Source organism: Heterodontus francisci, chromosome 7, assembly GCF_036365525.1.
Source record: "Heterodontus francisci isolate sHetFra1 chromosome 7, sHetFra1.hap1, whole genome shotgun sequence".
Lineage (NCBI taxonomy): Eukaryota > Metazoa > Chordata > Chondrichthyes > Heterodontiformes > Heterodontidae > Heterodontus > Heterodontus francisci.
The window spans coordinates 1,722,625-1,749,467 of record NC_090377.1 but is presented as its reverse complement, the minus strand read 5'-3'; the positions used below and the strand labels follow the sequence as shown (position 1 = coordinate 1,749,467).

Genomic DNA, 26,843 nt, shown 5'->3' with positions numbered 1-26,843 from the left:
TTGCCTCTGCCTCTCTCTCTCCTCATGCCTCTTGCCTCTCTCTCTCTCTCTCTCACACACACAGAGGCGCCCGCCGACAGGCTCCTGTGTGAAGAACGGCCTATCTCTGGGACAGAGTCCAGCGTACATGGTTCATCTATCTCCAGATGTCCAATATATATAATATCTTCTTTTTTTTTCTGAGAGACAATGGGTAAGCGCCTGGAGTGGTCAGTGGTTTGTGAAGCAGTGCCTGGAGTGGCTATAAAGGCCAATTCTAGAGTGACAGGCTCTTCCACAGGTGCTGCAGAGAAATTTGCTTGTCGGGGCTGTTACACAGTTGGCTCTCCCCTTGCGCCTCTGTCTTTTTTCCTGCCAACTGCTAAGTCTCTTCGACTCGCCACACTTTAGCCCCGCCTTTATGGCTGCCCGCCAGCTCTGGCGATCGCTGGCAACTGACTCCCACGACTTGTGATCAATGTCACAGGATTTCATGTCATCCCACTTCTGACACATTTGTAATATATATATATATTGATTTAGATGACACAAAACTGGGTGGGAGGGTGAGTTGTGAGGAGGATGCAGAGAGGTTTCAGGGTGATTTGGACAAGTTGAGTGAGTGGGCAAATGCATGGCAGTTGCAGTATAATGTGGATAAATGTGAGGTTATCCACTTTGGTAGCAATAACAGGAAAGCAGATTATCTGAATGGCTATAAACAGAGAGGCGAATATACAGCGAGACCTGGGTGTTCTCGTACACCAGTCGCTGAAGGTAAGCATGCAGGTGCAACAGGCGGTAAACAGGCAAATGGTATGTTGGCCTTCATAGCGAGAGGATTCAAGTACAGGAGCAGGGATGTCTTGCTGCAATTATACAGGGCCTTGGTGAGGCCACACCTGGAATATTGTGTGCAGTTTTGGTCTTCTTATCTGAGGAAAGATGTTCTTGCTATAGAGGGAGTGCAGCGAAGGTTTACCAGACTGATTCCTGGGATGGTGGGACTGACGCATGAGGAGAGATTGAGGCGGTTAGGATTATACTCGCTGGAGTTCAGAAGAGTGAGGGGGATCTCATAGAAACCTATAAAATTCTAACAGGACTTGACAGGGTAGATGCAGGAAGGATGTTCCCGATGGTGGGGGAGTCCAGAACCAGGGGTCATAGTCTAAGGATACGGGGTAAGTCTTTCAGGACTGAGATGAGGAGAAGTTTCTTCACCCAGTGAGTGGTGAGCCTGTGGAATTCACTCCCACAGAAAGCAGTAGAGAGCAAAATATTGTATGTTTTCAAGAAGGAGTTAGATATTGCTCTTGGGGCGAAAGAGAGCAAAGGGAATGGGGTGAAAGCGGGAACAGGTTCCTGAGTTGGATGATCAGCCATGATCATAATGAACGGCGCAGCAGGCTCGAAGGGCCGAATGGCCTACTCCTGTTCCTATTTTCTATGTTTCTATGTTTCAAGCAGCAGTGTCAGCACAGGCTGAGGCTCGGAGCTGGCACTGATCTCTGTGCCATGCTGCAGGACGAGCTGAGACCCAGGGGGTTTGGCAGATACCCAATTCCAGTGGTGCTGAAGATCACTGTGGGCACTCAATTTCTATGCCTCCAGATCTTTCCAAGGATCCTCTGGGAACATGTGTGGGATTGCCCAGTCCACAGCCCATTAAGGAGGTGACCAATGCCCTGTCAGGGCCAGTGACTATGCGCTACCAGACAAACCCTGACAGTCAGACTGAGAGGGCCATCTGGTTTGGGGCCATTGCTGGATTTCCCCAGATGCAAGATTATCATGAGCCTCTTATTTCCCCCTTGCCTCTTGTCCAATAGGTTCCTCATCCTGTAAATCTCCTCTGCTGCAGTGCGAGTCTTCCTCACAAGTGTGAATAGCCATGTCTTCAATTGGTAGACCTGAAGACTTGTAGGCAGCTGGCACTGAGTATGTATGTGTCATGGCTGCTTCTTGGAAACGGTGAACACTACCAGAAGGATCTGCTTTCGATGGTTGCAGATTGATGGAATGTGAGCCCTTCCTGTTGATGAAGTTCCAAAGAGGAGAGTGGTATGGAGAACTTACCTTGGCAGAGCGAAGGAGGTCATCGACCTGCTTGCAGCACTGCCTCCATGTTCGGTGGGCGGGGTGGTGGAGGGGCTGACCCCTGAGGTTGGTGGAGGGGCTGACCCCCGAGGTTGCTAACCTCCTCTGCGATCTCCATCAAGGCTTGCTTTGCTCAGGTAGACTAGTCTCTGCTTCCTGTCCTTTGGTGAGAGGACCTCCTGTCTTTCCCTTGATGCCTGGAGGAGAACCTGCAGGGAGGGATCACTAAACCGTCGAGCCACCCAGGGTCTTCCTTCTGCCATGGTTGCAGGAGGCTGCCAATCTACTCCTTTGGGTTCTTGCGCACTGTGTTAGCAGGAGGGGTGTTTTTAAAAAAAAATTTGTTCATGGGATATGTCTCTCTCTCTCTCTGACCCCCACCGTGTCTCCCTCTCCCACCGTGTCTCCCTCTCCCACCGTGTCTCCCCCCCTCCTCCCTGTCACCCCGTGTCTCCACCCCCCCAGTGTCTCCCTGTCTCTCTGCATGATTTCTGACCAGTTGTGTCGATCTGTCTCCTTCCTCCATTTCCCACCTTAAAATGTCCATGAACATTAGCTCATCCAAAACTCACACCGAGCCCTGTTCCCCCATCATGCCCTGTTGGCAGGATATCTTATGAGGAAAGATTGGACAGGCTAGGCTTGTAGCTGTTGGAGTTTCGAAGAGTAAGAGGCGACTTGATTGAAACATAAGATGCTGAGGGGTCTCGACAGGGTGGATGTGGAAAGGATGTTTCCCCTTGTGGGAGAATCGAGAACTAGAGGTCACTGTTTAAAAATAAGCCCATTTAAGACAGAGATGAGGAGAAATGTTTTACTCTCAGAAGGTTGTGAGTCTTTGGAATTCTCTTCCACAAAAGGCACTGGAAGCAGAGTCTTTGAATATTTTTAAGACAGAGGTAGATAGATTCTTGATAGCAAGGGGGTGGAAGGTTATCGGGGGTGGGCAGGAATGTGGAGTAATCAGTTCAGCCATGAACTTATTGAATGGTGGAGCAGGCTCGAAGGGCCGACTGGCCTACTCCTGCTCCTAATTTGTATGTTCCGATGTGCTCATTGGCTCCCAGTTGACCAACGTCTTGCTGTTAAAATTTGTATCTTTGTTTTCAAATCTTTCCATGGCATCACCCCCTCCCCATCTCTGTAACCTCCTCCAGCCCTAAAACCCTCCGAGTTCTCTACACCCACTCCCATCTCTGCACCCTCCTCCAGCCCTACAACCCTCCGAGTTCTCTACACCCACTCCCCATCTCTGCACCCTCCTCCAGCCCTACAACCCTCCGAGTTCTCTGCACTCCTCCCCATCTCTGTAACCTCCTCCAGCCCAACAACACTCCGAGATCTCTACACTCCTCCCTCCCCATCTCTGTAACCTCCTCCAGCCCTACAACCCTCCGAGATCTCAGCACCCCTCCCCATCTCTGTAACCTCCTCCAGCCCGACAACACTCCGAGATCTCTGCACTCCTCCCTCCCCATCTCTGTAACCTCCTCCAGCCCGACAACACTCCGAGATCTCTGCACTCCTCCCTCCCCATCTCTGTAACCTCCTCCAGCCCTACAACCCTCCGAGATCTCTGCACTCCTCCCTCCCCATCTCTGCACCCTCCTCCAGCCCTACAAAACTCCGAGATCACCACACTCCTCCCTCCCCATCTCTGTAACCTCCTCCAGCCCTACAACTCCGAGATCTCTGCACTCCTCCCTCCCCATCTCTGTAACCTCCTCCAGCCCTACAACCCTCCGAGATCTCTGCACTCCTCCCTCCCCATCTCTGTAACCTCCTCCAGCCCTACAACCCTCCGAGATCTCTGCACTCCTCCCTCCCCATCTCTGCACCCTCCTCCAGCCCTACAAAACTCCGAGATCTCCACACTCCTCCCTCCCCATCTCTGTAACCTCCTCCAGCCCTACAACTCTGAGATCTCTGCACTCGTCCCTCCCCATCTCTGTAACCTCCTCCAGCCCTACAACCCTCCGAGATCTCCGCACTCCTCCCCATCTCTGTAACCTCCTCCAGCCCGACAACCCTCCGAGTTCTCTACACCCACTCCCCATCTCTGTAACCTCCTCCAGCCCTACAACCCTCCGAGATCTCAGCACTCCTCCCCATCTCTGTAACCTCCTCCATCTCTACAACCCTCAGAGATCTCTACACCCACTCCCCATCTCTGCACCCTCCTCCAGCCCTACAACCCTCCGAGTTCTCTGCACTCCTCCCCATCTCTGTAACCTCCTCCAGCCCGACAACACTCCGAGATCTCTGCACTCCTCCCTCCCCATCTCTGTAACCTCCTCCAGCCCTACAACCCTCAGAGATCTCTGCACTCCTCCCTCCCCATCTCTGCACCCTCCTCCAGCCCTACAAAACTCCGAGATCTCCACACTCCTCCCTCCCCATCTCTGTAACCTCCTCCAGCCCTACAACCCTCCGAGATCTCTGCACTCCTCCCTCCCCATCTCTGTAACCTCCTCCAGCCCTACAGCCCTCTGAGATCTCTGCACTCCTCCCTCCCCATCTCGGCACCCTCCTCCAGCCCTACAACTCAGATCTCTGCACTCGTCCCTCCCCATCTCTGTAACCTCCTCCAGCCCTACAACCCTCCGAGATCTCCGCACTCCTCCCCATCTCTGTAACCTCCTCCAGCCCGACAACCCTCCGAGTTCTCTACACCCACTCCCCATCGCTGCACCTCCTCCAGCCCTACAAACCTCCAAGATCTCACCATCCTCCCCATCTGTGTAACCTCTTCCAGCCCTACAACCCTCCGAGATGTCCAGACCCCCTTCCTCCCCATCTCTGCACCCTCCTCCAGCCCTACAACTCTCCGAGATCTCTACATCCCCTCCCTCCCCATCTCTGTAACCTCCTCCAGCCCTACAACCCTCCGAGATCTCAGCACTCCTCCCCATCTCTGTAACCTCCTCCAGCCCTACAACCCTCCGAGATCTCTACACCCCCTCCCTCACCATCTCTGTAACCTCCTCCAGCACTACAACCCTCCAAGATCTCACCATCCTCCCCATCTGTGTAACCTCTTCCAGCCCTACAACCCTCCGAGATGTCCAGACCCCCTTCCTCCCCATCTCTGCACCCTCCTCCAGCCCTACAACCCTCCGAGATCTCTACATCCCCTCCCTCCCCATCTCTGTAACCTCCTCCAGCCCTACAACTCTCCGAGATCTCTGCACTCCTCCCTCCCCATCTCTGTAACCTCCTCCAGCCCGACAACTCTCCGAGATCTCTGCACTCCTCCCTCCCCATCTCTGTAACTTCCTCCAGCCCTACAACTCTCCGAGATCTCTGCACTCCTCCCTCCCCATCTCTGTAACCTCCTCCAACCCTACAACCCTCCGAGATCTATGCACTCCTCCCCATTTCTGTAACCTCCTCCAGCCCTACAACCCTCCGAGATCTCTGCAATCCTCCCCATCTCTGTAACCTCCTCCAGCCCTACAACCCTCCGAGATCTTTGCACTCCTCCCTCCCCATCTCTGTAACCTCCTCCAGCCCTACAACCCTCCGAGATCTCTGCACTCCTCCCTCCCCATCTCTGTAACCTCCTCCAGCCCTACAACCCTCTGAGATCTCTGCACTCCTCCCTCCCCATCTCTGTAACCTCCTCCAGCCCTACAACCCTCCGAGATCTCTGCACACCTCCCTCCCCATCTCTGCACCCTCCTCCAGCCCTACAACTCTCCCAGATCTCTGCACTCCTCCCTCACCATCTCTGTAACCTCCTCCAGCCCTACAACCCTCCAAGATCTCACCATCCTCCCCATCTCTGCACCCTCCTCCAGCCCTACAACCCTCCGAGATCTCTACATCCCCTCCCTCCCCATCTCTGTAACCTCCTCCAGCCCTACAACTCTCCGAGATCTCTGCACTCCTCCCTCCCCATCTCTGTAACTTCCTCCAGCCCTACAACCGTCCAAGATCTCACCATCCTCCCCATCTCTGTAACCTCCTCCAGCCCTACAACCCTCCGAGATCTCTGCACTCCTCCCTCCCCATCTCTGTAACCTCCTCCAGCCCTACAACTCTCCGAGATCTCTGCACTCCTCCCTCCCCATCTCTGTAACTTCCTCCAGCCCTACAACTCTCCGAGATCTCTGCACTCCTCCCTCCCCATCTCTGTAACCTCCTCCAACCCTACAACCCTCCGAGATCTATGCACTCCTCCCCATTTCTGTAACCTCCTCCAGCCCTACAACCCTCCGAGATCTCTGCAATCCTCCCCATCTCTGTAACCTCCTCCAGCCCTACAACCCTCCGAGATCTTTGCACTCCTCCCTCCCCATCTCTGTAACTTCCTCCAGCCCTACAACCCTCCGAGATCTCTGCACTCCTCCCTCCCCATCTCTGTTACCACCTCCAGCCCTACAACCCTCCGAGATCTCTGCACTCCTCCCTCCCCATCTCTGTAACCTCCTCCAGCCCGACAGCCCTCCGAGATCTCTGCACTCCTCCCCATCTCTGTAACCTCCTCCAGCCCTACAACCCTCCGAGATCTCTGCCCTCCTCCCCATCTCTGTAACCTCCTACAGCCATACAACCCTCCGAGATCTCTGCACTCCTTCCTCCCCATCTCTGTAACTTCCTCCAGCCCTACAACCCTCCGAGATCTCTGCACTCCTCCCTCCCCATCTCTGCACCCTCCTCCAGCCCTACAACTCTCCCAGATCTCTGCACTCCTCCCTCCCCATCTCTGCACCCTCCTCCAGCCCTACAACCCTCCAAGATCTCACCATCCTCCCCATCTGTGTAACCTCTTCCAGCCCTACAACCCTCCGAGATGTCTAGACCCCCTCCCTCCCCATCTCTGCACCCTCCTCCAGCCCTACAACCCTCCGAGATCTCTACACCCCCGCCCTCCCCATCTCTGTAACCTCTTCCAGCCCTGCAACTCTCCGAGATCTCTGCACTCCTCCCTCCCCATCTCTGTAACCTCCTCCAGCCCTACTACCCTCCGAGATCTCTGCACTCCTCCCTCCCCATCTCTAACTTCCTCCAGCCCTACAACTCCGAGATCTCTGCACTCCTCCCCATCTCTGTAACCTCCTCCAGCCCTACAACCCTCAGAGTTCTCTGCACTCCTCCCTCCCCATCTCTGTAACCTCCTCCAGCCCTACAACCCTCCGAGATCTCTGCACTCCTCCCTCCCCATCTCTGTAACCTCCTCCAGCCCGACAACCCTCCGAGATCACTGCACTCCTCCTTCCCCATCACTGTAACCTCCTCCAGCCCTACAACCCTCCGAGATCTCTGCACTCCTCCCCATCTCTGTAACCTCCTCCAGCCCTACAACCCTCCGAGATCTCTGCAACTTCCTCCAGCCCTACAACCCTCCGAGATCTCTGCACTCCTCCCTCCCCATCTCTGTAACCTCCTCCAGCCCGACAACCCTCCGAGATCTCTGCACTCCTCCCTCCCCATCTCTGTAACTTCCTCCAGCCCTACAACCTTCCGAGATCTCTGCACTCCTCCCTCCCCATCTCTGTAACCTCCTCCAGCCCTACAACCCTCCGAGATCTCTGCAATCCTCCCCATCTCTGTAACCTCCTCCAGCCATGCAACCCTCCGAGATCTCTGCACTCCTCCCTCCCCATCTCTGTAACTTCCTCCAGCCCTACAACCCTCCGAGATCTCTGCACTCCTCCCTCCCCATCTCTGTTACCACCTCCAGCCCTACAACCCTCCGAGATCTCTACACTCCTCCCTCCCCATCTCTGTTACCACATCCAGCCCTACAACCCTCCGAGATCTCTGCTCTCCTCCCTCCCCATCTCTGTAACCTCCTCCAGCCCTACAACCCTCCGAGATCTCTGCACTCCTCCTTCCCCATCTCTGTAACCTCCTCCAGCCCTACAACCCTCCGAGATCTCTGCACTCCTCCCTCCCCATCTCTGTAACCTCCTCCAGCCCTACAACCCTCCGAGATCTCTGCACTCCTCCTTCCCCATCACTGTAACCTCCTCCAGCCCTACAACCCTCCGAGATCTCTGCACTCGTCCCCATCTCTGTAACCTCCTCCAGCCCTACAACCCTCTGAGATCTCTGCACTCCTCCCTCCCCATCTCTGTAACCTCCTCCAGCCCTACAACCCTCCGAGATCTCTGCACTCCTCCCTCCCCATCTCTGTAACCTCCTCCAGCCCTACAGTCCTCCGAGATCTCTGCACTCCTCCCTCCCCATCTCTGTAACCTCCTCCAGCCCTACAGCCCTCCGAGATCTCTGCACTCCTCCCCATCTCTGTAACCTCCTCCAGCCCTACAACCCTCCGAGATCTCTGCACTCCTCCCTCCCCATCTCTGTAACCTCCTCCAGCCCTACAACCCTCCGAGATCTCTGCACTCGTCCCCATCTCTGTAACCTCCTCCAGCCCTACAACCCTCCGAGATCTCTGCACTCCTCCTTCCCCATCACTGTAACCTCCTCCAGCCCTACAACCCTCCGAGATCTCTGCACTCCTCCCTCCCCATCTCTGTAACCTCCTCCAACCCTACAACCCTCCGAGATCTCTGCACTCCTCCCTCCCCATCTCTGTAACCTCCTCCAGCCCTACAGCCCTCCGAGATCTCTGCACTCCTCCCTCCCCATCTCTGTAACCTCCTCCAGCCCTACAACCCTCCGAGATCTCTGCACTCCTCTCTCCCCAACTCTGTAACCTCCTCCAGCCCTACAACCCTCCGAGATCTCTGCACTCCTCCCTCCCCATCTCTGTAACCTCCTCCAGCCCTACAACCCTCTGAGATCTCTGCACTCCTCCCTCCCCATCTCTGTAACCTCCTCCAGCCCTACAACCCTCCGAGATCTCTGCACACCTCCCTCCCCATCTCTGCACCCTCCTCCAGCCCTACAACTCTCCCAGATCTCTGCACTCCTCCCTCACCATCTCTGTAACCTCCTCCAGCCCTACAACCCTCCAAGATCTCACCATCCTCCCCATCTCTGCACCCTCCTCCAGCCCTACAACCCTCCGAGATCTCTACATCCCCTCCCTCCCCATCTCTGTAACCTCCTCCAGCCCTACAACTCTCCGAGATCTCTGCACTCCTCCCTCCCCATCTCTGTAACTTCCTCCAGCCCTACAACCGTCCAAGATCTCACCATCCTCCCCATCTCTGTAACCTCCTCCAGCCCTACAACCCTCCGAGATCTCTGCACTCCTCCCTCCCCATCTCTGTAACCTCCTCCAGCCCTACAACTCTCCGAGATCTCTGCACTCCTCCCTCCCCATCTCTGTAACTTCCTCCAGCCCTACAACTCTCCGAGATCTCTGCACTCCTCCCTCCCCATCTCTGTAACCTCCTCCAACCCTACAACCCTCCGAGATCTATGCACTCCTCCCCATTTCTGTAACCTCCTCCAGCCCTACAACCCTCCGAGATCTCTGCAATCCTCCCCATCTCTGTAACCTCCTCCAGCCCTACAACCCTCCGAGATCTTTGCACTCCTCCCTCCCCATCTCTGTAACTTCCTCCAACCCTACAACCCTCCGAGATCTCTGCACTCCTCCCTCCCCATCTCTGTTACCACCTCCAGCCCTACAACCCTCCGAGATCTCTGCACTCCTCCCTCCCCATCTCTGTAACCTCCTCCAGCCCGACAGCCCTCCGAGATCTCTGCACTCCTCCCCATCTCTGTAACCTCCTCCAGCCCTACAACCCTCCGAGATCTCTGCCCTCCTCCCCATCTCTGTAACCTCCTACAGCCATACAACCCTCCGAGATCTCTGCACTCCTTCCTCCCCATCTCTGTAACTTCCTCCAGCCCTACAACCCTCCGAGATCTCTGCACTCCTCCCTCCCCATCTCTGCACCCTCCTCCAGCCCTACAACTCTCCCAGATCTCTGCACTCCTCCCTCCCCATCTCTGCACCCTCCTCCAGCCCTACAACCCTCCAAGATCTCACCATCCTCCCCATCTGTGTAACCTCTTCCAGCCCTACAACCCTCCGAGATGTCTAGACCCCCTCCCTCCCCATCTCTGCACCCTCCTCCAGCCCTACAACCCTCCGAGATCTCTACACCCCCGCCCTCCCCATCTCTGTAACCTCTTCCAGCCCTGCAACTCTCCGAGATCTCTGCACTCCTCCCTCCCCATCTCTGTAACCTCCTCCAGCCCTACTACCCTCCGAGATCTCTGCACTCCTCCCTCCCCATCTCTGTAACCTCCTCCAGCCCTACTACCCTCCGAGATCTCTACACTCCTCCCTCCCCATCTCTGTTACCACATCCAGCCCTACAACCCTCCGAGATCTCTGCTCTCCTCCCTCCCCATCTCTGTAACCTCCTCCAGCCCTACAACCCTCCGAGATCTCTGCACTCCTCCTTCCCCATCTCTGTAACCTCCTCCAGCCCTACAACCCTCCGAGATCTCTGCACTCCTCCTTCCCCATCACTGTAACCTCCTCCAGCCCTACAACCCTCCGAGATCTCTGCACTCCTCCCTCCCCATCTCTGTAACCTCCTCCAGCCCTACAACCCTCCGAGATCTCTGCACTCCTCCCTCCCCATCTCTGTAACCTCCTCCAGCCCTACAGCCCTCCGAGATCTCTGCACTCCTCCCTCCCCATCTCTGTAACCTCCTCCAGCCCTACAACCCTCCGAGATCTCTGCACTCCTCTCTCCCCAACTCTGTAACCTCCTCCAGCCCTACAACCCTCCGAGATCTCTGCACTCCTCCCTCCCCATCTCTGTAACCTCCTCCAGCCCTACAACCCTCCGAGATCTCTGCACTCCTCCCTCCCCATCTCTCTAACCTCCTCCAGCCCTACAACCATCCGAGATCTCTGCACTCCTCCCCATCTCTCTAACCTCCTCCAGCGCTACAACCATCCGAGATCTCTGCACTCCTCCCCATCTGGCCACTTGTGCATTCACCGATTCCCATCGCTCCACCATTGGCGGCCGTGCCTTCAGCTGCCTGGGCCCTAAGCTGTGGAATTCCCTCCCTAAACCTCTCCACCTCTCTACCTCTTCCTCCTCCTTTAAGACACTCCTTAAATCCTACCTCTTTGCCCACCGGTCACCTGCCCTAATTTCTTCTTATGTGGTTCAGTGTCACATCTTAGCTTGAAACACTCCAACGAATGCCTTTGGGGTGTTTCACTTTGCTACAAGTGCTGTATAAATGCTAGTTATTGTTAATCCATGAGCACTTTGCTGGGAGTTGAGGGACGTCACTGTCAGCAAACAGGCTAGGTCCTTAGTGCAGTTACACAGCTGGGAAATAGCAACAGTCTGCCTGAGATACAATGGGAATTGAACAGCATTGTGAGAGCCCCTTCAACACACAGACTGCAGCAGCTCACTGCTACCTTCTCAGTGGCAATTAGGGATGGCCAATAAATGTTGGCCTAGCCAGTGACACTCGCATCCTGAGAATGAATGAATGAAGTATACCTGGCATCCTCGGGTGACTCAGCGACAATGTGATAGGTTCTCTCACCCGTCACCACATCCAGAGCATTCTCCTTCTCCCCATTGTCCACAATCTCTCTGTAAGAGACAGAAAGGCAATCAGAGTATAAACAGTCAACTGCAGGAGCAAATGTTCTGAAGAGTGAGGAGGATAGAGACAGGCTTCAGGGGGACACAGACAGGCTGGTGAAATGGGCTGACAGGTGGCAGATGAAATTTAATGCAGAAAAGTGTGAAGTGATGCATTTTGGTAGGAAGAATGAGGAGAGGCAAAATAAACCAAACGATGCAATTTTAAAGGGGGTGCAGGAAGAGAGAAACCGGGGGTGTTTGTATACCAATCTTTGAAGGTGACAGGACAAGTTGAGAAGGTTGTTCTGGGATCTTTGGCTTTATTAATAGAGGATTAGAGTACAAAAACAAGGAAGTTATTGCTGAACCTTTATAAATCACTGGTTAGGCCCCAGCTGGAGGTTTCTGGGCTCCACACTTTAGGAAGGATGTCAAGGCCTTGGAGAGGCTGCGGAGGAGATTTACTAGAAAGGTTCCAGGGATGAGGGATTCCGGTTAATGTGGAGAGACTGGAGAAGCTGGGATTGTTCTCCTTAGAGCAGAGAAGGTTAAGGGGAGAATTAACAGAGGTGTTCAAAATTATAAAGGGTTCTAATAGAGTAAATAGGGAGAAACAGTTTCCAGTGACGGAGGGTCAGTAACCAGAGGGACACAGATTGAAGATAATTGGTAAAAGAAACAAATAGGAAGATGAGGAGAATTTTTTCATGCAGCAAGTTGCGATCTGGAATGCGCTGCCTGAAAGGGCGGTGGAAGCAGATTAAATAATAACTTTCAAAAGGGAATTGGATAAATACTTGAAAAGGAGAAATTTGCAGGACTGTGGGGAAAGAGCAGGGGAGTGGGAGTAATTGCATAGCTCTTTCAAAGAGCCAGCACAGACACGATGGGCTGAATGGCCTCTTCCTCCGCTGTAGGGGTCTATGCTGATTCTACACACAGTCACACAATAAACAGTTATCCTAGCAGATTAAGAGAGGCTCGAAACCTTTCAGAAAACCAAGGACCATACTGACCCCAAGAATGGACCCACTCTGACCTCTCATCCATAGCTCCCTCTCGCCTGGACAGGACTCTTAAGGGATCAAGAGGAGGAGAGATGGGGAAAGGGAGAAATGGAGAGATGGGGATGGAGTGGGAGGAGGGAGACAAGAAGAGGGAGGGGGAGGGAGAGAGAAGGTGGGAGATAGGCAGGGGAGGGACGGATGGGGAGGGAGAGAGGAGGGAGGGGGAGGGAGAGATGGAGAGAGGGAGGAGGAGAGAATGAGGGTGGATGGAGGGGGAGGGGCAGATGAAGGGTAGAGGGGGAGTTGGGGAGAGTGAGAGATTGGGGGCGGGGGGGTGGGGGGGAGGCCCTAAAGCTACAGTATAAGTTGACTGAGAAGGTGTAGGAGCCCCTCCCTCACCTGGCCCCTCTGATATCGATGGTTCCTTTCAGCTTCTCCTCACTGTCATTCTCGAAATAGATGAGCCGGGAATCCCGCAGCACAAACCAGCGCCGTTTCCAGTTGCGTCGAGACAGTGTGGACATTCCTCCTCCCTTCTTGTACAGCCAGCCTGACTTCAGGGCCTCCTGCTTGGCTCTGAACCACATGAAGGTTTCGTCCTTCAGCACACACCAGCGCCGTTTCCATGGGATCATCAGTCCTCCTGAACAAGCCAAAGGTCACAGATCAGAGGACGATGCTTGCAAAGAGAAAAGGCACAGGGCAAAGGTGAATGGGAAGCTCCTAGATCAGGGTCATGTCAACAGTCAGGGCGGCGTTCCCCTGGAGCCCTGCCCTGTGGGACTGGGCCCTTCCCCTGGTGCCCTTCCCCTGGTGCCCTTCCCTGTGAGGCTGGGCCCTTCCCCTGGTGCCCTGCCCTATGGGGCTGGGCCCTTCCCCTGGTGCCCTTCCCTTGGTGCCCTTCCCTGTGGGGCTGAGCCCTTCCCCTGGTGCCCTTCCCCTGGTGCCCTTCCCTGTGGGGCTGAGCCCTTCCCCTGGTGCCCAGCCCTGGTGCCCTGAACCCTTCCCCTGCCCTGTGGGACTGGGCCCTTCCCCTGGTGCCCTGAACCCTTCCCTGCCCTGTGGGGCTGAGCTCTTCCCTTGGTGCTCTGCCCTGTGAGGCTGAGCCCTTCCCCTGGTGCCCTGCCCTGTGGGGCTGGGCCCTTCCCCTGGTGCCCTGCCCTGTGGGACTGGGCCCTTCCCCTGGTGCCCTGAACCCTTCCCCTGCCCTGTGGGGCTGGGTCCTTCCCCTGGTGCCCTGAACCCTTCCCCTGCCCTGTGGGGCTGAACCCTTCCCCTGGTGCCCTGAACCCTTCCCCATCCCTGTGGAACTGGGTCCTTCCCCTGGTGCTTGAACCCTTCCCCTGCCCTGTGGGACTGGGCCCTTCCCCTGGTGCCCTGCCCTGTGGGGCTGGGCCCTTCCCCTGGTGCCCTGCCCTGTGGGGCTGGGCCCTTCCCCAGGTGCCCTGCCCTGTGGGGCTGGGCCCTTCCCCAGGTGCCCTGAACCCTTCCCCTGCCCTGTGGGACTGGGTCCTTCCCCTGGTGCCCTGAACCCTTCCCCTGCCCTGTGGGGCTGGGCCCTTCCCCTGGTGCCCAGCCTTGTGGGGCTGGGCCCTTCGCCTGGTGCCCTGCCCTGTGGGGCTGGGCCCTTCCCCTGGTGTCCTGCCCTGTGGGGCTGGGCCCTTCCCCTGGTGCCCTGCCCTGTGGGGCTGGGCCCTTCCCCTGGTGCCCTGAACCCTTCCCCTGCCCTGTGGGGCTGAGCCCTTCCCCTGTTGTCCTGCCCTGTGGGGCTGGGCCCTTCCCCTGTTGTCCTGCCCTGTGGGACTGGGCCCTTCCCCTGTTGTCCTGCCCTGTGGGACTGGGCCCTTCCCCTGTTGTCCTGCCCTGTGGGACTGGGCCCTTCCCCTGTTGTCCTGCCCTGTGGGACTGGGCCCTTCCCATGGTGTCAGGAACTCTCTGCTCCCCATGTGTTGTAATTTGAGAGTGGCTCACCTTTCATGTACAGGTAACCGTGGAAGTATGGGGCCTTGGACCCGCTGTCGATGGGCGCTCGACCGATGCTGAACTCCTCATCAGTGTCAACTCGATGATCAATCTCCTCCTCACTGTCTATGAACTGTCCATAAAGAGAGAATGTGAAAGAGTCCTTGAATCTCACAGTGCAATCCCACAACCGCTGCACAGTGCGATCCCAGAAACCCATTGCCATCACTACAATCCACTCTGTCTGCTCTTTCCCCATTGTCCTGCAATATTCCCCTTCAATTATTTATCCAATTCCCTTTCAAAAGTTATTATTGAATCTGCTTCTACCGCCCTTTCAGGCAGAGCGCTCCAGATCACAACAAGTCACTGTGTAAAAAACATTCTCATCTCCTGTCTGGTTGTTTTGTCCATCACCTTCAATCTGGGTCCCTCTGGTTACTGACCCTCCTGCCACTGCAAACAGTTTCTCATTATTATAATAGAAAGACCAAAGCCACTGTCTTCATCCCAGCACAAACACCTTTCTCCAGCCACCAACAGCATCCCTTTCCCTGGCAACTGTCTTAGGCTGAACCAAACTGTTCACAGACTTGGTAAGGTATTAGACCCCGAGATGACTTTTCTGGCCACAAAACTACATCATCACTAAAACCGCCTATTTCCACCTCCGTAACGTTGCCCAACTCTGCTCCTGCCTCAGTTTATCTGCTGCTTAAACCCTGAGAGTGAGAGAGACCAACAGGGAGTTTAACACAGTGGCAGCAGAGGAAGAGAGAGAGAGAGAGAACGCGAGAGAGGGAGAGAAAGAGAGAGAGAGAGAGAGAACGCGAGAACAGAGGAGAGTTTAAAAGAGTGGTGGCGGGAAGGAGAGAGAGAGAGAGAGAGAGAGAGCGCGAGAGAGGGAGAGAGAGACCAGCGGGGAGTTTGAAAGAGTGGCGGCGAGAAGGAGAGAGAGAGAGAGAGAGAGAGAGAACGTGCGAGAGAGGGAGGGAGAGAGAGAAAGAGAGGGAGAGACCAGCAGGGAGTTTGAAAGAGCTGTTCAGTCCAGTCTGTGGCTTCAGAGCAGACCAACTGAGAAAAATCTAAGTGTGATATCCACATTGGTACAAACAACATAGATAGGAGGAGTAATGTGGTCCTGCAGAAAGTGTTTAGTGAGCTAGCTAAGAAATTAGCAAACAGGACCTCAAAAGTAGTAATCTCCGGATTACTCCCAGTACCATGTGCAAGTAAGTATAGAAATAGGAGAATAGAGCGGACGAATGCGTGGCTGGAAAGATGGTGCAGGAGGGAGGGCTTTAGATTCCTGTGGCAGTGGGGCCAGTTCTGGGGAAGGTGGGACCTGGACAGGCTGCACCTGAACAGAGCTTGGACAAATTTCCTTGTGGGGCGATTTGCTAGTGCTGTTGGGGAGGGTTTAAACGAACTTGGCAGGGATGTGGGAACCAGGAGATAATGCAAGAGAGGAACAGCAAGGTGCACAGAGAATTGGAAGAGACATATAGCACTAGAAATAGGAAGTAGCAAAGTATTAAGTGGGGTCAGAGTGAGTGTTCGACAGTACTAGAGAAGAGAATAGTTTTGTATTAGATGGGAGTGGACTGAGAAGGACTGCAAGGAATGCAAAGGCAGATTTACAATAAATGTGTGTAAATGCACAAAGTGTGGTGAATAAGGTTAGTGAGCTACAAGCACAAATAGCAGTATGGGAATATGATGTAGTGGCAATAATGGAAACGTGGCTTAAAAATGGTGAATGTTGGGCGTTTAAAATACAAGGATATAAAGTGTTCAGAAAAGATAGAGAAGGAGAAAAGGGAGGTGGGGTGGCAGTATTGATTAGGGAAGATACTGCAGTGCTGGAAAGTGAGGCTGTCCTTGAGGGAGCGAGGACAGAAACCATTTGGTTAGAGCTGGGAAACAAAAAGGGCAAAATCACACGAGAAGGGGTTTTCTATAGGCCTCCAAATAGTGAGAAAGAGAGGAGCAAATCTATAGGGAAATCACAGAGATGTGCAGAAACTATAGAGTGGTGATATTGGGGGACTTTAATTACCAAAATAGCGATGGAATAATTAAAATCCCCCATCCCTGGAACCATTCTGGTAAATCTCCTCTGCACCCCCTCAAGCACCTTCACATCCCTCCTTAAGTGTGGTGACTAGAACTGAACACAATACTCCAGTTGTGGTCTAACTAGAGCTTTATAAAGGTTCAGCATAACTTCCCTGATTTTGTACTCAATGTCTCTATTCATGAAGCCCAAGATCCCATATGCTTTATTAACCACTCTCTCAATATGTCCTGCCACCTCAGAGATGGATAAACGTGCACCCTGAGGTCCCTCTCTTCCTGTACACTCTTTAGAACTGTAACATTGAGTATATATTGCCTCACCCTATTCCTTCTGCCAAAATGCATCACCTCACAGGGCAGGGGATGGGGTACACGGCGTGTGATGGGAATTGGGATGGGGTGCAGGATGGTGGATGGGAATTGGGATGGGGGATGGGGTGCGGGATGGGAATTGGGATGGGGGATGGGAATTGGGATGGGGTGCGGGATGGGGGATGGGGTGCGGGATGGCCAGGCACAGTTGAGTAAATGCAGCTATTTCTAAAACAGGCAAATGCTTTCCAATTGACATTCCCCTCCAACACTGGCCTGTCCAATAGAACAGGAATAGGAGCTGAGTGTGTACAGCCTGAAAGAGTTAGATATAGTCCTTAGGGCTAAAGGAATCAAGGGATATGGGGAGAAAGCGGGAACTGGGTACTGAGTTTGGATGATCAGCCATGATCGTATTGAATGGCGGTGCAGGCTCGAAGGGCCGAATGGCCTACTCCTGCTCCTATTTTCTATGTTTCTATGACCCTGATGGAACCTGAATCCTGGGGACTCACAGATGATCGGTATCTCACCGAGTTGGAGCTGCATCGATACGTGTCCACACTCCAGGATGGAAAGCTGGATTGTCCCAAACTATCCTGGGTACTGCCTGCCTCCCCATAACCAGTGACAGCATCATCAAACTCATCATGATCATAATCAGACTCAATGTCAGGAGGCAGGCTGTATATAGGCTCCTCTTCAATGTCCTCGCTCGTGTCCAGGGAGCCAGGCACAGTGTTCTCAATCTCCTCATTCTGCCTTTGCACATCTGCAGTCTGGCTGCCTCTCCAGTCCTGAGGAATAGATCTGACCTCCAGTCTTCCACTGGACAAAGGCAGGTTCATGTACAGGCTGTCCTGCGAACAGTTGCTCATTCGCATCTGACTCGTTTGCCCATCAGTCCCACTCGTGTAAGTGACTGTTGACATCTCCTCATCAGCATGAAATTGCTCATCCACATCTTGCTCAGGATCCTTCCCGATGGAGCTTCTGTCCGGGAGATTGCCTCCACTGAACAGAGTCCGGCCACTCTCATCCAGCGCTCCGAAGTTAAGCAGCTCCAGAAACTCCTGTGCCACCCTGGAAGCTTCCTTCTCCAAGCGCCTGATCTCCTCTTTGCGTTGGCTCTCCACCTCCTGCTGTGATAAAGCACAGACACTCACACAGCCTGATCCCTTCTGATTCTGCAAGCGCTGGATTTCGTGTTCCAGTCGCACAATCTCCTGTATCTGCTTCTTCTCCGCTTGTGCCAAATCTGTCAACTTCTCCACCTCCTCAGCCTCCACGATCCCTTGACTGATCTGAAGAAAGGAAACACAACATGATTTTAATGAATCATCTCCTAAGATCTTTCAATCATACTTGGAGCACTGGGCTCAGTTCTCGTCTCCATATTACAAGAAAGATATAGAGGCACTGGAGTAGGTGCAAAAAAGATTTACGAGGATATCAGATTAGAACTATCTGGAAAGGCTAAACAAGGGACGAGGAGGGAAGAAGGGCAGGGGGGGGTAGGGTGAGGAGAAAGTACAGGGTTGATGAAGTTTGGGAGGTGTCAAGGATGAGGGTCTGGGGGAGAGGATGTGCCAGAGCAGGGGCTGGGAATGGGAGGGGCAGCGGTGAAAGGGGAGAGATGGAGGGGAGGGGAAGAGGGAATGGAACGGTTGGGGGGGGTGTGGGGGGAAGAAGAGGAGGTGTTGGCGTGGGAGGGGTGGGGACAGGGACGTGGGGAGGGGAAGGGAGAAGGAAAAGGGGACATGGAGAGGGGCACGGTTGGGGGGAGGGGATTGGACAGGGACAGGGGGAGGGACAAGGGGGAGAGGACAGGGTGAGGGAGAGGTGAAGGAGGTGAGGAGGGTATACTCTTCCTGGTTTAGTCTGTAATCCCCCTAAACAGCCAACAGACAATTGCTCAAGCAGATTAGAAATCCAGCACTCGGGGAGATAACGACAGTGGTAATTTCACTGAACAAGTAATCCAGAGGCTGGGGCTAATGCCCTGGAAACACAGGTTCAAATCCCACCACAGCCAACGGTGGAATTTAAATTCAATCAATTAATAAACTCAAGTAATTAATGAAAAAATATGGAGTTGAAAGCTAGTCTCAGTAATGGTGCTACAAAACTATCATCGATTGTTGTAAAAAACCCTCTGGTTCACGAACGTCCTTCAGGGAAGGAAATCTGCCGTCCTTACCTGGTCTGGCCTACATCTAACTCCAGACCCACAGCAATGTGGTTGACTCTTAACTGCCCTCTGAAATGGCCTAACTAGCCACTGGGGATAGGTAACAAATGTTGGTCTTGCCAGCATCACTCACATCCCATGAAAGAATAAAAAGAAAAAATGAAGGAATAAGGAGCAGAGTATCCTTTACCTGATCAGACAGGAGTGGCATCTCTAGACTCTCCTGAGATCTACAGGGAAAACAAAAGGTGAAAATTAATTGAAGGAACTACATCCACAGAGGTGAGCCTCTGACCCCATATCGACTCCATCACAAAGACCGCCTATTTCCACCTCTGTACATTGTCCATCTCTGCCCCTGCCTCAGCTCCTGCCCCCTGCCTCAGCTCCTGCCCCCTGCCTCAGCTCCTGCCCCCTGCTGAAGTTCTCATCCATGCCTTTGTTACCTCCACACTTGACTATTTTAACACTTCTGGCCAGCCTCCGTCTTAAACTGGAGCACATCCCAAACATTGCTATTTGGGGAGGGTTTAAACTAACTTGGCAGTGATGTGAGAACCAAGAGATAATATCAGAGGAATACCAAGATACAGAGAATACTGGGACAGATAGATTGCACTGGAATAAGGAATAGTAATTCAATGGATGGGGTCAGAGCAAGGGAGAAAGAAATAAAATCTAAATCAGGGTTAATGTGTATGTATGTGAATGCACAGAGTGTTGTGAATAAGACTGGTGTGTTACAGGCCCAGATTGACATGTGGAAATATGATGTTGTGGCTATAACAGAGACCTGGCTCAAAGAACGGCAAGACTGGGTATTAAATATTCCTGGATACAAAGTGTTCAGGAAAGATAGGAAAGGAAAAAAAGGGGGAGGGGTGGTGGTATAAAGGAGAACATTGCAGTACTGGAGAAAAAAGGATGTCCCAGAGGGGTTGAGGACAGAATCTATTTGGCGAGAGCTAAGGAACAAAAAAGGTGCAGTTACATTGACTGGTGTTGTCTATAGACCACCAGCTAGTGGGAAGGATGTAGGGGAACCTATTTGCAAGGAAATTACAGAGAAGTACAAGAATAAGAGAGTAGTTATAATGGGGGACTTTAATTATCCAAACATAGACTGGGATAGTGTAAAGGGCAGTGAGGGGCAAGAGTTCCTAGAATGTGTTCAAATTTCTCCAGGAGTATGTTTCCTGTCTAACAAGAAAGGAGGCACTGCTAGACCTGGGAATGAGGTGGGCCAAGTGGACAGTCATTTTTTAAAATTCATTCATGGGATGTGGGCGTCACTGGCCAGGCCAGCATTTATTGTCCATCCCTAATTGCCCTTGAGAAGGTGGTGGTGAGCTGCCTTCTTGAACCGCTGCAGTCCATGTGGGGTAGGTATACCCACAGTGCTGTTGGGAGGGGAGTTCCAGGATTTTGATCCAGTGACAGTGAAGGAACGGTGATATAGTTCCAAGTCAGGATGGTGTGTGACTTGGAGGGAAACTTGCAGGTGGTGGTGTTCCCATGTATTTGCTGCGCTTGTCCTTCTAGTTGGTAGAGGTCGCGGGTTTGGAAGGTGCTGTTTAAGTCATTGTCTCATAAGGTTTAGGCTAACTATGGAAAAGGACAAAGAGCAATGCAGAGTAAGAATAATTAACTGGGGTAAAGCCAACTTCAATGAGGTAATAATGGATTTGGGACAAATAAATTAAAACTAAAGGTTGGCAGGAAAAACTGTCGCTGAACAATGGGCTAACTTCAAAAAAAAATATCGTTCGGGCAATGCCAAGGTATGTTCCCTCAAAGGGTAAAAAAATCCAGAAAGAGGTAGAGATTAAGGTAAAGAAGAAAAAGTATGCTTATGACTGATGCCAGGTAGAAAATACTATTGAGAACCAGGCTGAATATGGAAGGTCCAGAAAGGAAGTGAAAAAGCAAATAAGAGAAGCAAAGAGAGCATGAAACGAGACTGGCAACTAGCATAAAAGGAAATCCTAAAGTCGTCTCGAGACACATAAATAGTAATAAGAACAAAGAACAGTACAGCACAGGAACAGGCCATTCGGCCCTCCAAGCCTGCGCCGATCTTGATGCCTGCCTAAACTAAAACCTTCTGCACTTCCGGAGACCGTATCCCTCTATTCCCTTCCTATTCATGTATTTGTCAAGATGCCTCTTAAACGTTGCTATCATACCTGCTTCCACCACCTACCCTGGCAGCAAGTTCCAGGCACTCACCACCCTCTGTGTAAAAAAACTTGCCTCGCACATCCCCTCTAAACTTTGCCCCTCGCACCTTAAACCTATGTCCCCTAGTAACTGACTCTTCCACCCTGGGAAAAAGCTTCTGACTATCCACTCTGTCCATGCAGCTTATAACTTTGTAAACCTCCATCATGTCACCGCTCCACCTCCGACGTTCCAGTGAAAACAATCCGAGTTTATCCAACCTCTCCTCATAGCTAATGCCCTCCAGACCAGGCAACATCCTGGTAAACCTACTCTGTACCCTCTCCAAAGCCTCCACGTCCTGCTGGTAGTGTGGCGACCAGAATTGCATGCAATATTCTAAGTGTGGCCTAACTAAAGTTCTGTACAGCCGCAGCATGACTTGCCAATTTTTATACTTATAAACAGCAAAAGTCTCAGCACTGATCCCTGCGGAACACCACTAGTCACGGTCCTCCATTCAGAAAAGCCCCCTTCCACTGTTACCTTTCGGTTGTGGGAAAACTTCTAAAAACAATAATTCAGGACACAATTAATTTTCAAATCGACAAATGTGGGTTAACTAAGGAAAGCCAACGCGGATTTGATAAGGGATAACCATGTTAAACTAACTTGCTGGATTTTTTTGAGGAGGTAATAGAAATAGTTGATGAGGGCAATGCTGTTGATGTGGTGTATATTGACTTTGAAAAGGCGTGTGATACAGTGCCAAACAACAGATTTGTGAGCAAAGTTATAGCTCATGGAATAAATGGGAGAGTAGAAACATGGATACGGAATTGGCTGAGTGACAGGAAACAAAGAGTAGTGGTTAATGGATTACTTTTTGGGCTGGAGAAAGGTTTGTAGTGGAGTTCCCGATGGTTGGGACCCTTGCTTTTCCTGATAGATGTTAATGACCTAGACCTTGGTGTACAGGGCACAATTTCAAAATTTGCAGATGATACGAAACGTGGAAGCATTGTGAACTGTGAGGAGGATAGTGTAGAACTTCAAAAGGACATAGACAAGTTGGTGGAATGGTCAGACAGGTGGTAGATGAAGTTCAATGCAGAGAAGTGTGAAGTGATTCATTTTGGTAGGAAGAACATGGGGAGACAATATAGAATAAAGGGTACAATTCTAAAGGGGGTGCAGGAGCAGAGGGACCTGGGTGTATATGTGCATAAGTCATTGAAGGTGACAGGACAGGTTGAGAGAGTGGTTAATAAAGCATACAGTATCCTGGGCTTTATTAATAGGGGCATAGAGTACAAGAGCAAGGAGGTTATGTTGAACTTGTATAAGACACTAGTTCGGCCTCAGCTGGAGTATTGTGTCTAATTCTGGGCACCACACTTTAGGAAGGATGTGAGGGCATTGGAGAGAGTACAGAAAAGATTCACAAGAATAGTTCCAGGGATGAGGAACTTCAGTTATGATGATAGCTTTGAGAAGTTAGGACTGTTTACTTTGGAGAAGAGAAGGCGGAGAGGTGATTTCATAGAGGTATTCAAAATAAAGCAAGCAAGTCCAGTAGGCAGGCCGGGCAGGGACAGGACAGGGAGTGTGGAAGGTCTGGTAGGCTAAACTGCATTTACTTTCATGCAAGAAGCCTTACAGGTAAGGCAGATGAACTCAGAGCGTGGATCGGTACATGGGATTGTGATATAGTTATTATGGAAAAGTGGTTGAGGGATGGGCAGGACTGGCAGCTCAATGTTCCGGGGTACCGATCCTTCCGGCGTGACAGAGGTGGAGGTAAGAGAGGAGGGGGAGTTGCACTATTGATTAGGGAAGACTTCACAGCAGTACTTAGAGAGGATATCCCGGGGGGAATGTCCAGCGAGGCCATATGGGTAGAACTTAGAAATAAGAAAGGGGTGATCACTTTGATGGGATTATACTATAGGCTCTCCAATAGTCAGAGGGAAGTGGAGGAGCATATATGTCGGGAAATCACAGATAGGTGTAGGAATTATAGGGTTGTAATAGTAGGTGATTTTAACTTCCCTAATATTGACTGGGACTGCCTTAGTGCTAAAGGATCAGATGGGGAAGAATTTGTTAAGTGTGTCCAGGATAGTTTTCTGAAGCAGTATGTGGATGGCCCTACTAGAGAAGGGGCTACACTCGACCTCCTCTTGGGAAATGAGGCTGGGCAGGTGGTTGACGTGTCAGTGGGGGAGCACTTTGGGACCAGTGGCCATAACTGCTGGGTGCTCCGGTTTCCTCCCACAGCCAAACACTTGCAGGTTGATAGGTAAATTGGCCATTGTAAATTGCTCCTAGTGCAGGTAGGTGGCAGGAGAATTGAGGGAAGGTGGGGATGTGGTAGGGAATATGGGATCAATGTAGGATTAGTATAAATGGGTGGTTGTTGGTTGGCACAGACTCGGTGGGCCGAAGGGCCTGTTTCAGTGCTGTATCTCTCAAAAAAATAAATAAATAACTCTATTAGCTTCAAGATAGTTATGGAAAAGGATAGGACTGGTCCTCAGGTTGAAGTCCTAAATTGTGGGAAGGCTAATTTCGATGGCCTCAGACAGGAACTCTCAAAACTTGAATGGGAGAGGCTGTTTACAGGTAAAGGGACGTCTGGCAAGTGGGAGGCTTTTAAAAGTGAGATAGGGAGAGTTCAGGGCCGGCATGTTCCTGTTAGATGGAAGGGCAAGGCTGGCAAGTTTAGGGAACCTTGGTTGATAAGAGATATTGAGGGTCTGGTCAGGACAAAGAAGGAGGCATATGTCAGGTATAGGCAGCTGGGATCGAGCGAGTCCCTCGAGGAGTATAGGGGATGCAGGAGAACACTTAAGAAGCAAATTAGGAGGGCGAAAAGGGGCCATGAGATTTCCCTGGCAGATAAGATAAAGGAGAATCCTAAAAGATTCTATAAGTATATTAAGAGTAAAAGGGTAGCTAGGGAGAGAGTAGGTCCCCTTAAGGATCTGTGTGGCAATCTATGTGGGGAGCCACAGGAAATGGGCGAGGTCTTAAATGAATACTTCTCATCCGTATTTACTGTGGAGAAGGTCATGGAAGTTAGTGAGTTCAAGGGAGGGAACAGCGATATCCTGGAGCATATAAACATTACAAAGGAAGAGGTGTCAGAGGTTTTGAAGTGCATTAAGGTGGATAAATCCCCAAGGCCTGACCAGGTGTATCCTAGGATGCTATGGGAAGCAAGGGAGGAGATTGCTGGGGCCCTGGAAGAGATTTTTGTCTCATCGTTAGCCATGGGTGAGGTAATGGAAGATTGGAGGATAGCTAATGTTGTGCCTTTATTTAAGAAGGGCAGCAGGGATAAGCCAGGGAACTACAGACCGGTGAGTCTGACATCCTGGTGGGAAAGTTATTGGAAGGGATTCTGAGAGACAGGATTTAAATGCATTTGGAAAGGCATGGTCTGATTAAGGATAATCAGCATGGCTTTGTGCGTGGGAAATCATGTCTCACGAATTTGATTGAGTTTTTCGAGGAGGTGACCAAGAGGATTGACAAAGGCAGGGCGATGGACGTTGTCTGCATGGACTTCAGCAAGGCCTTTGACAAGGTCCCGCATGGTAGGCTGGTCCAGAAGGTTCGAACACATGGGATCCAGAGTGAGCTAGCAAATTGGTTACAAAATTGGCTTGGTGATAGGAAGCAGAGGGTGGTAGTGGAGGGTTGTTTTTCAGATTGGAGGCCGGTGACCAGTGGTGTGCTGCAGGGATCGGTGCTGGGCCCTCTGTTGTTTGTCATATATATTAATGACTTGGGTGTGAATGTAGGGGGCATGATTAGTAAGTTTGCAGATGACACCAAAATTGGTGGTATAGTGGACAGTGAAGAAGGTTGTCTAAGGTTACAACAGTATCTCGATCAACTGGGAAAGTGGGCAAGGGATTGACAAATGGAATTTAACGCAGACAAGTGCGAAGTGATGCATTTTGGGAAGTTAAACCAGGGCAGGACATATACAGTGAATGGCAGGGCCCTGGGGAGTGTTCTTGAGCAGAGAGACCTTGGGGTGCAAATATATAGTTCCCTGAAAGTGGCAACACAGGTAGACAGGGTGGTGAAGAAGGCATATGGCATGCTTGCCTTCATCGGCCGAGGCATTGAGTACAAGAGTTGGGACGTCATGTTACAGTTGTACATAACGTTGGTTAGGCCGCATTTGGAGTACTGTGTGCAGTTGTGGTTACCGCACGACATCAGGAAAGATGTGATTAAGCTAGAGAGGGTGCAGAAAAGATTCACAAGGATGTTGCCTGGTTTGGAGGGCTTGAGTTATAAAGAGAGATTGGATAGGCTGGGTCTGTTTTCCCTGGAGCGAAGGAGGCTGAGAGGGGACATGATAGAGGTATGTAAAATTATGAGAGGCATAGATAGGGTAGATAGCCAGAGTCTGTTTCCCATGGTAGGGGTGACCAAAACTAGAGGGCATAGATTTAAGGTGAGAGGGAGGAGGTTTAAAGGGGATCAAAGGGGTAAACTTTTCACACTAAGATTACTGGGTATCTGTAATGAGCTGCCAGAGGAGGTGGTGGAGGCAGGAACAGTAGCAACATTTAAGAGGCATCTGGACAGGTACTTGAATGAGCAAGGCATAGAGGGATATAGAATTAATGCAGGCAGGTGGGATTAGTATAGATAGACATTATGGTCGGCATGGACGCGGTGGGCCTAAGGGCCTGTTTCTATGCTGTCCGACTATGACTCTATCATGAGGGTTCTGGACCGAGAAGGTCGGGAGAAACTGCTCCCACTCATGAAAGGATCTAGAATGAACGGGCACAGCTTTAAAGTAATTGGTAAAAGAAGCAAAAACGACATGCGAATGGTTATTTAAATAGCTTAAAAAAGGGGAAAGTTTTTTTTTGAAAAAATCCTTGTGATCAGGTGAGTACGACGAAAGTGTGTTTTTTTTTTGATTAGTGTAATTTATTAAGGACTTAGATTGTAGTGGGTAGTGTTTGGAGTAGAACAAGACCCCTAGTGTAATTAAAAGCAAAATACTGCAGATGCTGGAAATCTGAAATAAAAACAAGAAATGCTGGAACCACTCAGCAGGTCTGGCAGCATCTGTGGAAAAAGAAGCAGAGTTAACGTTTCGGGTCAGTGACCCTTCTTCGGAACTTCGGAATTAGTATTTTTTAAAGGGAATAACAAATTAATTTCAAGGTATGTCATGACAGGAGAGCTCATCCCCGTGATATGCTCCTCCTGCGCTATGTGGGAAATCAGGGACGCTTCCAGTGTCCCTGATGACCATGTGTGCAGGAGGTGTATCCATCTGCAGCTACTGACTACCCGCATTACAGAGCTGGAGCTGCGGGTGGATTCATTGTGGAGTATCCGAGATGCTGAGGACAGCGTGGATAGCATGTTTAGTGAGGTGGTCACACCGCAAGTAATGGCTGCACAGGCAGAAAAGAGATGGGTGACCATCAGACGGAGTAGTAGGCACAGGCAGGAGTCCCCTGTGGTCATCCCCCTCTCAAACAGATATTCCGCTTTGGATACTGTTGGGGG

General features: G+C 51.7%; 1 protein-coding gene across 2 annotated transcripts in view; it reads right to left on the bottom strand.

Moving 5' to 3' along the window:
* Positions 1 to 26,843, bottom strand: part of LOC137371810 (unconventional myosin-X-like) — a 518,005-nt gene that overhangs the window by 115,712 nt on the left and 375,450 nt on the right. Inside the window, exons 24-28 of one of the 2 annotated variants that reach the window (XM_068034697.1) lie at positions 19,318 to 19,357; positions 17,470 to 18,240; positions 14,555 to 14,678; positions 12,983 to 13,226; positions 11,487 to 11,582 (exon numbers count right to left, since the gene is read on the bottom strand). In XM_068034697.1, the coding sequence (XP_067890798.1) occupies positions 11,487 to 11,582; positions 12,983 to 13,226; positions 14,555 to 14,678; positions 17,470 to 18,240; positions 19,318 to 19,357 (1,275 nt within the window). Of the gene's footprint in view, positions 1 to 11,486; positions 11,583 to 12,982; positions 13,227 to 14,554; positions 14,679 to 17,451; positions 18,241 to 19,317; positions 19,358 to 26,843 lie in introns of both variants that reach the window. The other variant, XM_068034696.1, reaches the window with a different exon arrangement.